At 35.7% G+C, this 12,272-nt stretch overlaps 2 protein-coding genes across 2 annotated transcripts; one reads left to right on the top strand and one right to left on the bottom strand.

Annotated features, from left to right (window-relative positions):
- Positions 1-1,225: 1,225 nt before the first annotated feature.
- Positions 1,226-3,204, bottom strand: LOC118754754 (28S ribosomal protein S30, mitochondrial-like). The gene is made up of 3 exons (XM_036489641.1): positions 2,652-3,204; positions 2,139-2,578; positions 1,226-2,082 (listed from the first exon to the last, which is right to left on the bottom strand). The coding sequence occupies exons 1-3, from the start codon at positions 3,137-3,139 to the stop codon at positions 1,307-1,309; spliced, it is 1,704 nt and encodes a 567-aa protein (XP_036345534.1). The 5' UTR covers positions 3,140-3,204; the 3' UTR covers positions 1,226-1,306.
- Positions 3,205-5,330: 2,126 nt separating this feature from the next.
- On the top strand, positions 5,331-9,525 carry LOC118754753 (putative uncharacterized protein DDB_G0282133). Its single transcript, XM_036489640.1, has 2 exons — positions 5,331-5,670; positions 7,823-9,525. The coding sequence occupies exon 2, from the start codon at positions 8,045-8,047 to the stop codon at positions 9,194-9,196; it is 1,152 nt and encodes a 383-aa protein (XP_036345533.1). The 5' UTR covers positions 5,331-5,670; positions 7,823-8,044; the 3' UTR covers positions 9,197-9,525.
- Positions 9,526-12,272: the final 2,747 nt, after the last annotated feature.

Raw genomic sequence — 12,272 nt, 5'->3', positions numbered from 1 at the left:
TCTCTCCGCATGCCGGACACTCATTTGACATATCCGTGTTTAGTCTGCTCAGGTATGAGTTTAACCTGCTGCAGTAGCCAAAGCGAAGTTGGGCTATTGTGGTTCTATCCATTCCCACGACAGCCGGTTCTACGTACCGGAATGACTCGGGTTTTACCCGATCAAGGGCTGTGGTTTCGGCGATCTAACCCCGTTTAGGTCGGCGAAGTATCTCAGAAGTTGTTCTACGGACTCTGATTTCCTTCGGCTTTTCACTAAAACCGCTTCCATTTTCTCCTTTATTGACGATAGTTCAAACTTTGGTATCCAGAGTCGAGTACATTCGATGTAGATGTTTGCCAGTCACAGTAAGGGGCTAAAAGTTTTGCTCCTGCTGGAATAGAGGTGCCGAAAACTCTCTTCACTCTCATTAGAATTTCAATTCGATATGGGCTGGATTTTGAATTCATAACGAAGGTAAAATATTTACATGGGATAACCAAGGTTCCGTTTTGCTGGAGAATGGCCTAATTCTCGAATCGAATACTAACCAATTCCATATTCCTTATCGAAAAAAAATTTGTTGTTCATTTCCGAATTGTTAACCAAGCCCAATGTTTATTGGGTTGTTTGAGCAAAATAAATAGTAATACATACAAGTAATTTTTAAGCAAAAAACAAAACCGACTTCAATTCTCATATAAAAAGTTAAGAGTATCGTTAATTTCTTCATGATCCGATGATCGGATTTAAACCAAATTAAACGTCTTTCATTTAAAAAATTTTAGAATTTTAGAAATCGGTTAACGTGGTCCGAAGTTATGCGGTAACATACATAATATATATATATATATATTAATATATATATATTTGTATATATATATATTTATATATATATATTTGTGTATATATATATTCCGACGGATTGATAACCTTTCTCCTTTTTGTGAAGTCGGTTAAAAATATACATCGCACGTTTAATAATATAGAGATGTAAATCAAAATTTACGTTTTTGGAGATTTCGTTATGTAATTAATAAACTTGATGAGTAGTACTATATGTTCAGTCTAACAGATAACCAAACTTCCCAAATATGGCGAAGATATGTGTTTTCCCATCGGTCTTTTTGTATACCAACTATATGAATTGATAAAACATTGATTGCCTTTTCCCACAAAATTTAAATTTTGAAATACTTCGTTATATTATTAAACGAGCGATATATGCATGTATAATGGCACAATATGTAGCAATATGATTTTTCGACAATTTTTATTATTTAAATTTAAATCAACACCAACTGATTTTTTCATAATTATCACATAACTATGGATAAAAAGTTGGTTTCCACTTCTTTTTGCTCTTGGGTCCCTCCGGGCGCAATGCTCGTGGTATATATTCCTTTTGATGTTGATCCAATTTGCGAGCCCAAGGATTAATATCTAACTCAAAGAAGCGACGTTTAGCTTCCATCTGTCTAGTTTTATTATCAATTTTATAGATCTTTTCCCAAAGGTAGATTTCTGGAAGGGGTAAATGACGAGGTCGATTTGACATTAAGTTCTTAAATACACGTTCCAAAAATTGTCGCTGCTCGTCATTTTTATAATCGGCCACATACTTCACATCTGGCCCCAAATAAGGGTGTAGCTCGTTTTCAGAGCGTTGTACTACTGGGACGTTCACGTAAAAGCGTATTAGGTGCCTTAGTACATCTTCATTTAAATCGACAACTTTACCAGTGTCACTTATTTCACTATACAGTTGCAATTCCGGCGTACCACGGCAGAAGTTTACTCGCGGATTATCATCAACATGATTTGAATGCACTAGTAATGTATTTAATTGGTATTCGTAAAATGACCAATCCCGCCCATTAGTCAGCACCGTTTGTGTATTCATTGGATAGGTAAGTTCATTAAAAGTATTGAAACCGTTGTAACAAGCTTGTGCCAATAGCCAAGAATAGCTGCTCTGAATGGCATGAGCATGCAAAGCTTCTTTGAAATCCTCAACTCCATATGTATCAGGCCTTATTTGTAGAAAAGCTCGCGATTGATAAGAAATATTTCCAAATAGATTTGTGGAACCGGGCCAAAAACCTGAAAAAGTTAAAGAATTAAGTCTTAGTATTGAAACGCAATCTCTGCAGATCTACCTGGTATATTTGTCAAATGCTGATGTCCAGAAACGTATCCAAGAGTACGTGGATCGTAGTTGAATCGAGGTATGGTTTTTGCTAGATCGGCATTGGTCGATTCCGTTTCATTTTTCCAGGGAGAAAGTTGTTTATGATGACGAATAGCGAGAAAAGGCGTGCCTGAATATTGCATAAATCTATTATAAGGATCATTCGCCATGTATTTCTGCCATTCGCGTCCTTCCTTGCTTTTAACAACGTTTTTTGGTGGTTTAATACCACCAACTGACCATGAAGCTTCATGCCTAGGAGTATAATCGGTTTCAATTTCTTGAAGATGAACATAATCGGCGGATAACACATTGATAAGAGTTCTGTTAACTTGTTCAACAATAAGTCGGGCAAAAATCCTTTCTCGTTCTTGTGGTTCTATGTTGGAGTTATCGCCGTACTCGTGTCTTTAAGAAAAAGTAATTTTTTCATTTATACGAACAAACAATACGAACAGATACTAAAAAATAATATATGTACCCATAATAGTCGTAGATATACTCAATCGCATCTTGTAGATCAGTTTTCAATGACGCCAGATACTCCTTCTGTCCCCCGCTTAAATCTCCTTCGGATGAGCTGCCAGAAATTTTAATATCTTCATAAATTGTACGGGTGTAATGTTGCATAGCAGGCAGGGAATTATATGGCACTTTAGAGTCGCTCAATTTAACCACCTTGTATCCGTAATACCGCGGCATATTAATCTTAATAAGCTTCTCTTCGACAGTGGGTACTCGTCGAATTTCCTCATGCCAACTTTCAGACTCACGTTTTTTGCGTGCTCTAAATGATAAGTCCTGTATTTCTGGATAAACAGCTTCATCTATGTACTCATCGTCAGGGCGTGTAGATTTGGGTAGAGCAGATGGGGCCGCTGATGCTGGCGACGTCGATGCCAGCCGACTCCATGTAGAAAAGATTTGCTCCCCTCCACATATTCGATTACTTAAGCCTAATCTTAACATGTCAATTCAAATTTTCTAGGAAACCAATTGTTTTTTATATTTTTTCAAGATAAACGCACACCCACAGATTGGGCAGGTTATGAAATAACAGCTGATTACCTGTCACTACATAAGTGCTACCAGATGCATTATTAGAATAGTGGCGGCCACACCAAGCTTGGTTCTCTGGTAATATTCAAAACACACCACCCGGCAAGTCTGCGTATCGCGGAACTTTCAGGGTATGCGCAGACCGTAAGATCGTGTATTTCTACGTTTTATGTCTACACAGATTGTCGCACATATCAGTTGCATTCGCGTACCTGTAAATTATTGAAGTTGCGTTCGCGAAGGCTGGAAGGATGTTTTTACTGGAGATTTTAAACCCACGTACCTATAGTATGTTAAAATAATTTCATAAAACGGAATCATAAATATCATAAATAATCCAATAGGGAACAGATTTTTATTTTGATTTAATATCAAAATTTCATCGATGCTACCACCAGCACGCTTTCTTTCAAATGAAAATATGGCTGTCAAACTATCAAATTGCCAGTAATAGAAGTCCAGCAATAAGCGCTGACATATCGTCGCCTGGGTAAAAGATTATCGTATGTAATTTCGGCAGATTGTGAGAAATCGCGATTGAAGTTTGGAATGCAATTTCCCAAAAACGCGAAGATAGATTTTCTCCAAAATCTCTGAAAATATTACTAGTTCACAAAATTATTTAATTTTTATTGTTAATTGTTAATTAGTTCTGAGTTTTTGAAGGATTTTCTTTAGTAAAATTTTGTCCACTTTGTATGAAATACGACAAAATGTGATCAAAATTTCTACTAATTTTACTACACTTTTTACTCAATATCTCGGAAACTAAAGATATCCAAAAATGGAGAACGCCAATTTTAAGATATTAATATGACTGCATCACTAACTAAATTTTTACTAAATTATCGAAAAAACTGTAGTCAATATCTCGGAAACTAAAGGAGATATCTAAAAACTGATAACACCAATCGAAAAAAAGCGTATAACTGCATCTAAAACTAAAAATCGTCAAAATTGCTCTTACGACAATCTTTTACCAAGGCGACGATATATTGCAACCCATGAGAAATAGACGGTCTCCATTGGAAATATATTTTGTGACATGGTTATCACGACATCAGTGTTTTCCTGTGGAGACAGGGCCTTACAAAGCCAGACATGATGTATGCAATGCTAGTATCGTATATAAACTATATCTGACAGGGGTAATACGTGATCTTGTATTTTTGGTGCATGGGTTGCAAACGGGATGTGGTTTTTATGGTTATTGCCAATACGAAATGAAAATTGCAGATGTACCTATCGTGCAAAAAATTATATTTTCTATAATACATGAACCAAAAAGACAAGATCACGCGGGCAGGAGAGTAGCCCGTTAGAATCGCATTAAGGAAAAAAGTTTAACGATTTTGACATTAGCCGTTTATTTACATTTCTTCGTTGTTTACAATTTGGTGGTGGCTTTTTACTGCAATTTTCTTCATTTTCGCTTGTGACAACGTGTGTACACATAAGATAAAGAATAATTTAACACAACGGCATGATTTTTAGAAGAATTTGCATAATAAAAATGATTTTTCATGCGTTCAACAATTTCGCGGTTTTCTCCGTTCTCTTCGTTGTTTACTTCTTACAACAAAGATGGCGTCGAGATTTCGGCAGCTAGAAAATAACTTTTTTCGTTCTTTCCTTCCCGCGTGATCTTGTGTCTTTCGTTCATGTCTATAATAGCTCTGATCCAATACGTTTCGTGAAAAATCCTGTAAAACTGTCAAAAAGCAAAATTACTCTCTGAAGGGAGAGTAAAAAGTGAGTAACGTCAACCAGTGATTGCTTGACACTTTTCATGATTTTACCAGAAGAAAAAGTTCGGGTAAAATCTTGCAACTTCATTCTCTACACAACTCTCCAAAAGTCGCTCTCATTTACAGGATTTTGGAGTACGGGAACATTTTTCCTCCAACTTCCTGCAAGTTCGTGTAAAATCCTGTAAGTTCATGGAGTACTGGATCAGAGATAATATTGTATAGGCAATTTTAGTTTGTCAAGCTGCTTGTATAGTGTTTTCTAGCCTTTAGTCTAAACAGGGTTTTATTGGTGCGTAGTTGTCGGCACGAAACCCTGGCTTCTGAAGCAAACACCCGCCTCTGCCAAATAGAATTGGAAAAGTCACACGCGGAAAGAAGGAAAACGGGTTCAAGGAAAATCATAAGAATAAATTTTGCACAATATTTAAAGCCGCGAAAAAAAGTATTTGTAGTCAAACTAAAGTAAAAAGGACAAGAGTGCATTAATAATAAAACCGCCTGTCATTAATAAGCCGCTTTCCTTCAGCCCGGTGCAGTAAAGCCGGCGTTGAAAATGTACACATGTGTTACGCATGTAGCAAAGACGTTTGCGGCAGATATGGAAGAATAAATTGGATTGCTTGGCGCTTCGAAGATATTAAAAATTAAATAAGCATACTCCGAATTCCAGTCGGTCAGAAAAGCACGCAGGTGGGTTGCTATGTAAAGCGGGACTTGCTCACACATTTCGTACGGTAGGTTCAGTATGTATGTATGTAGATGTTTTAGACCCGTTAGAAGGTCCAGTTATATGTACAGCCCGCGACAAAACGATAGCACCTCAACATGCTAAACGGAGTTGACTTTCGATTTGCTTGTTTATATAGGGAATTTATATGATTCAACTTTCACAGGCGATTAGTTGAACGAAAGTAGGCACCGACCAACTTCATTGAAAGCGATTACTTGAAATGCCGTTTGCATCAGGCGATTGTTGCTTTCAACTAAAAATCGCCTCATCTAAATTCCCTATTAATGTTCTTAATTTTCTTGTAATGGTAGTATAGGTCATTATCTAAGAAAACCATATAAATCCAAATTTCAAACTTGGGCTATAAGTGCAGAATAGCGATTCTTGGCCCCGGAAAAACCGGAAAACGGGCATAGGGTATAAGTGCAACGACTCTTCCCCCCGGAGAAAACGGTCTTTTGGTATTCCATTGCGTGAATTGATCAAATTTTGATTGCTTTTTCCCCACAAAACTTAAATTTTGAAATATATTATTAAACGTGCGATATATCGCAACGATCGTCGAAGGTGGCAAAACTCAAAATACACGTTCATCAGAAATGCGAAAACCAATTTCTTCGAACATGCTAATCATATGGGCACTCCAGATTTTGCTAAAAGGTAAATAAAATCTGTATAAATTTCTTGGTGCATAATATCCAAAATGCCAAATTTTGATTTATATCACTTTTGAAGATGACATGTACATACATACCTGCCTATCTTACGGCGTTATAATTTCACAGGATAGCGAATAAACGGGTTTTCTCTGAAGGCATTGCCTTAATAGGCTGCATTTTCTCTAGCTATTATTTTACAAGATCGGCCAAACACTAACATATATGTAAGCGCCAATCTATAATTTTGTTATTATTATTTTACAAATCTTTTTTTTTAATAACGATTTTACGATTTTTATGCATAAATCTCGATGCCTGTAGTTCAGGGTTACCAAATTTCATTTTTGCCACAACGGCGATTTAGGCCATTTTGCAACTGGTCGATGGGCGGTTTCGCAAATTCATCGACGATATTAATTATCAATATATGTATAAAATAAAAATAATAATGGAAAACTTATATTTTTTATAATAAACGATTTTTTTTTATTAACCCTCTGACTGCTGATTTAGATAACTTAATAACTTAACTTGTCTTTTTAGTAAATTAGTGTATAACATTTAGAAATGTGTTTGTATGTTACAAAGCATGCTTTCGAGAAACATCGACTTCGCAGCACTGTGGTTGTTCTGCCTATTTAACACAATTAACAAGAAAAGAATTACCTTCTTCTTTTGCATAAACATACAATGAAAGCAAAAATTACATAAACGGATGATCAAACTTGATATTCGGCCCTATTATGGCTGTCAATGTCGACGTTGATGTCATTTTTTTTATCCAGAAATAGCCTCGTAAAGGTGTTCCTCGCGAAATACTGTGGTCAGAGTAGCTGGAGTTGGACTTACGTGGGCTATTTTTGGATGAAAAAATTACATCGACGTCGACGTCGACAACCATAATAGAGCCGATTATTTAATAAAAATATAATATATATCGATGCATTTTCTCACTCGTAAAACTTAGTTAAAGCTACTTAGTAGAAGTCTAAAATGCGACTATGAATAGAAGTGAATTTTAAATTGGTACCTACGACTTAGACCATCAATACGCGCCTATGTAATTATTATATATGCAAAAAAGCTTACGCAATAAAAAATATGTACATACATATTTATTTACCTATATAAGCCTTACCAGTAGCTTTTGGCTTAAAAAAGAAAAGTTGAATGTAGGCTGAGTTCCAAGTTGCATTAATGCAAAGCATCAGCCTCTTTTATTTCTAAGCCAAATTTGATGGAAATGTCCAATTTGTGCAACTAAGTTCCAATTCGGCATTTGAACGTGGTTGCGCATATTGGACTTTTCCATCAGTTATAGTTCAGAAATAAAAGAGGCTGATGCTTTGCATTAATGCAACTTGGAACAACTTTTTTTTCTTTTGTGCGCCAGCGCTATCTATTTAATTACCACTTTTATATCAGATCGCTTTTTATTATTATTTCGTTTCAGATAGAGATGTTTTCGATAAAAAAAATACTCAAAATGAAAAGCTAAGCTCTTAAAAAAGGTGCGCCTACTAAATGGGTTTTTAAATTTCAGGAAACCCTCAGCAACTGGGCGATATTCGTAATATAGGCGTTCACAATTTACATACATTCGCTTTTTGGTTTTAAACCCGAATGAGTTAGCTTTGTTTAGTTTCTTATTTAATTGATATCAGTTCAGATTGAAATGGTTGCAGGCAACATGAAAATCATAACACTAACAAATGCAACAACTTCTAAGAGTCAAAATCAAAACAATTTTTTAAAGACCAACTCATCTATTTCCAAAATGAACACGGATATTGTACAAAACGAGTCACCAAAAATGAGGTATTATAAAGGGAACAGTTATAACAGTAGCGACAGCGTTAAATCGCTACAAACACCCAAACAGTGTGATTTAAATAACAAAAGTGTTAAAAAATCACATTCACACACGCTATACAATATCCCAACTACATCACTTTCAAATCGCAAGAAGTTCTATCAGCATCGTTACCACCATAGTCAACAACAGCACACGTTCTTGAATAATAAGAAGAATAATAAGAGAAATATCACTACAAAAAATAAAAGTCTTTTAGATTCTGATTCAACGAACCCAATTTATCTAGATCTTATCGCACCACCTTTGCCAAACCAAAAAGTGGCTAAAGTTGATAACTGTTTAATGAATGTCGAAGATTTGGTTAATAATAATAATACCATAATATTAGATGCCAACAGCAGTTGTACACCATCATCTAATAATAATAATAATTGCGACGCGTCCTCTGCTGACAATTCGATTGCTCTTTCTTCGCACAGAGCTAAAACTCAGCTCAAGCAACATCAAGCACCATCAACATCACCAAAAATTGTTGAGCCAGTTTCAGACGTCACTCTTATCAATCAACACGATTGTATTAGCAGTATTAAAAGCATTAATCTTGATTGTAATAGTTGTTGGGCGAATTTGGTGACTCCACAGGTTTCGGAATCACAAGCATCGTTACCCTGGCCTTGGGTACATGTAAGTAGGCATAAAAGTACTTCCGTTAGCTCCACATCGTCGTACTCTTCGTCAGCGTCGTCGTCAATATTGACACCGACAGGAAGTAACTCGGATTTGTTGCAAAATATCAACGCTAAATACACAGATACCACAGCGCACACCTGCCCAACAAAGAAAAAATCGTTTCGAAAAGGTAAAACCAGCATCGCATCTAGGAGTTACAACACAGACAGACGCAGTTCGTCTCCACATGTAAAAGGGCAACGTAAACGGAGAACTTATAACATACAGACAACGGCAGATGATCTGGGAGATACTAAGGTAATTTATAAAAAGCCCAATTAAAATATTTCCATTGCATTGTGCGTACATATGTTCGTATGTGTGTTACAAAGTTTTTAAACAGAGATTGCAAATAATGGGTTTCACTTCCGAGTATTCGCATAACAAAAGTAAAGCCAGACAACAGGTTTGTTCATGTAAAAAATATCCATTAACTTGCCAGGAACTCACCAGTAACACAATTTCTGAGAATTCACTAATAGAAAAAATATCCAAGAAAGTATGTGAATGCAAAACCTGTAATATTTTTCAAGTTTCATAAACAGCTGATAAATCGGTTGTTTATGCGCAGAAATTACCCAATAAAAGTATTTTTAGCTCTGATCCAATACTTTTCGTGTAAAATCCTGTAAAAATAGGTTTGTTCGTCGAGCAAAAAATTTGTACGAATTTGTACGAATTATCACGATTTTTGCCCAAATCGCGTTCGTGCAGACCAAAAAATTATCTAAGGTCGGTGTTATGCAGAAATTTTGTTTGGCAAACTGCGTGCAATTGTTGTTGCAGCAAACTCGGAGAGAGCGAGTTTGGCGACTCTCACAGCAAACTAATTTTGTTTGGTCAAACTGCAGCAAATTCGGTGTTGCCATATACAAAAATTTTAGACAATTGTTGCTATACACAAAAATTGCCATGATACCGAAAGCCAGAAAACTGTATTTATGCTGTAGGAGCTTCAAAGATTAGGGCACAGTTAATTGCCTATGCAATATCAAAAAAATATATATTAATTGTGCGCGTTATGTAAATCTGAAATTCTCATTTCGTGTTGCCAATAGCTATGAAAACCATAATGAACGTGCAACCCTGTACCAAACTCGACATAACCACCTCCGAGCAAACTAAGCAGCCGCCATTTAATTTGGCAAACAAAAGTTTGTCTGCATAACCACGACCTAACACTCAAAAATTGTGAGAGCAAAGTGACAGTTCTCTTGCAGAGAAGTTGCAAATTCTTGCTGGAAAAAATTTTGCCAGCAAGAATTTGCAAACACGAAATACATGTGGTTGTGGTGCATGGTTGCATTTTTGTCTACAATAATTTGAATAAATTAGTTCGTTAAATTTAAAAATTTATAAACACGAGCGATTTTTTTATGAAAAAAGGAAGCAAATAATTGTTGATATAATTAATTTAGTTAATTCCAATGATTTGAACTTAATTCGGCTGAAAAAATGGTATTCGCAATCGGAATGCAATTTCAACCAGAGTCGATTTAAGAAACCCGACAGCTAGTACGATGAAGAAATTGAAATGTATGTTAAAGAAAGTCAGAACAACAAGAAATATACATGTATATCCTGTTTTTGGCCATCCGAAAGAATTTTAAAAATTCTATACAAATTTTGTATGTTTGAAATGCAACCGTGGACGCCAGCTGGCAGAGAAACTTGCAAATTCCTGCAAATTTGCGTTCGTGCAGAAATTTGCAATTTTCTCAACATGAGAGAGAATTTGAGAGAATTTTTTCTTACTCTCTGATATTTTGAGTGTTGGATAATTCTTGCTGGATTTTCGACGAACAAACCTATTGTCAAACAGCAAAATTTCTCTCTGAAGTGACAGTAAATAGTGAGTAACAACAAAATGTACAGGAACAAAAAAAGCATTTTTCCTGTAAAAATGTCAACCAGTGATTGCTTGACACTTTTCTTGATTTTACCAGAAGAAAAAGTTCGGGTTCATTCTCTACACAACTCTCCAAAATTCGCTCTCACTTACAGGGTTTTGGAGGAATTTGGAGTACGGGATTATTTTTCCTGTAACTTCCTGCAAGTTCGTATAAAAACCTGTAAGTTCATGGAGTACTGGATCAGAGCTTATGTATTGCATCCAGCAACATGCCATCAGCTGTATTTCGTACTTGCAAATTGTTGCCAGTAAAGGTGCGGTTAAACGTGGCAATGCAAACGCCTTATCTACGCATTTTGCTGGCGAAATCGAAAGTCTACTTTCTCGTGTAAACTGTCGAGAAAGTTCTTTTTGTAGATTTGCAGAAATCACTTTCGGAAATAAAAATTGCAAGGCGTAACTGCAATTGAAATTACGCAAATCGCCTTCGAGAAATAATTTCAACTTGCTCGTGCTGCACTAGCAATTTTCAAGTGCTGCAAGTGCTGTCAAACCAATCGAGTGTTGCCGTGTGACGCGTTTTTTGGAGAATGTATAAAATTATAAAAATGTCGAGTAAATATGAAAAATATGTGTAATTAATTTATTCTACTGATATGGAGTATTTAATTATTAATGTACTAGACATTTTATGACTTATCTTGCCGGGCTTAGTAAATTTTTCAGGTCATTAATTTTGTAAGCATAAATATGTCTGATAACATAGTTTAAAGTGGACTTGCCTGCATTCACCGTGTAAACAGACAAAAAGTAGTTTTTGGGTTTGATTTTCAGAACAAAAAGCTGCTCAAAGCCACTTTTCATGCAAAGTGTAATTGCTACTGCAATATCTTTAGGAAATTCTTGAGTTTAACAGACTTTTAAAAAGGACTTGTACTTGCCACGTTTGCCAGCTACTTTAAAATTTATACAGTAATGCTTGCAAGTTCAACTTTCATTTTCGCTCAATTTCCCCTAGGCCAAACATAAAAATTCGTAACAATTGTTGCTGGACCTTGCTGAAAAGTGGGTGCAAAAACACAACTAATATTACTCATTAAAGAGGCCCCATCAAATATTATTTCCCTTAGGGTCGCTAGTGCTAGTCTCACGTTCAGCAGATTTAATTCCTTTGCTTATTTTAAAGTATTATTTTCAAATAACCCCCTTGGCGCTGCTTTATGTAAATAAGTCACACAATGAGAAACCGTTTCCCCCTAACACCAAATGCAAGCCAAGTAGAAAAACATATTTTTTTCTCATTGACTTTTATATGCGATCTCTAGTTTTAAAATATCCAGTCCAAACCCCCCTAAAAAACGTTTGCGACATTTTTTTCGGATTTTTTTTTTATGCAGAAATGCATATAGATGCTCTAGTAGCATTTCTGCATTAAAGAGAAACGTGAAAAAAAATCGCTTACGTGTACCCACATATTAAACTTTTGTAATTTATTAGTACTCTTCT

This window comes from Rhagoletis pomonella, unplaced genomic scaffold, assembly GCF_013731165.1.
Source record: "Rhagoletis pomonella isolate Grant_MI unplaced genomic scaffold, Rhpom_1.0 Rhpom_scaffold_04556, whole genome shotgun sequence".
NCBI classification, from domain to species: Eukaryota; Metazoa; Arthropoda; class Insecta; order Diptera; family Tephritidae; genus Rhagoletis; species Rhagoletis pomonella.
This window is presented reverse-complemented; position numbering and strand designations above follow the sequence as displayed.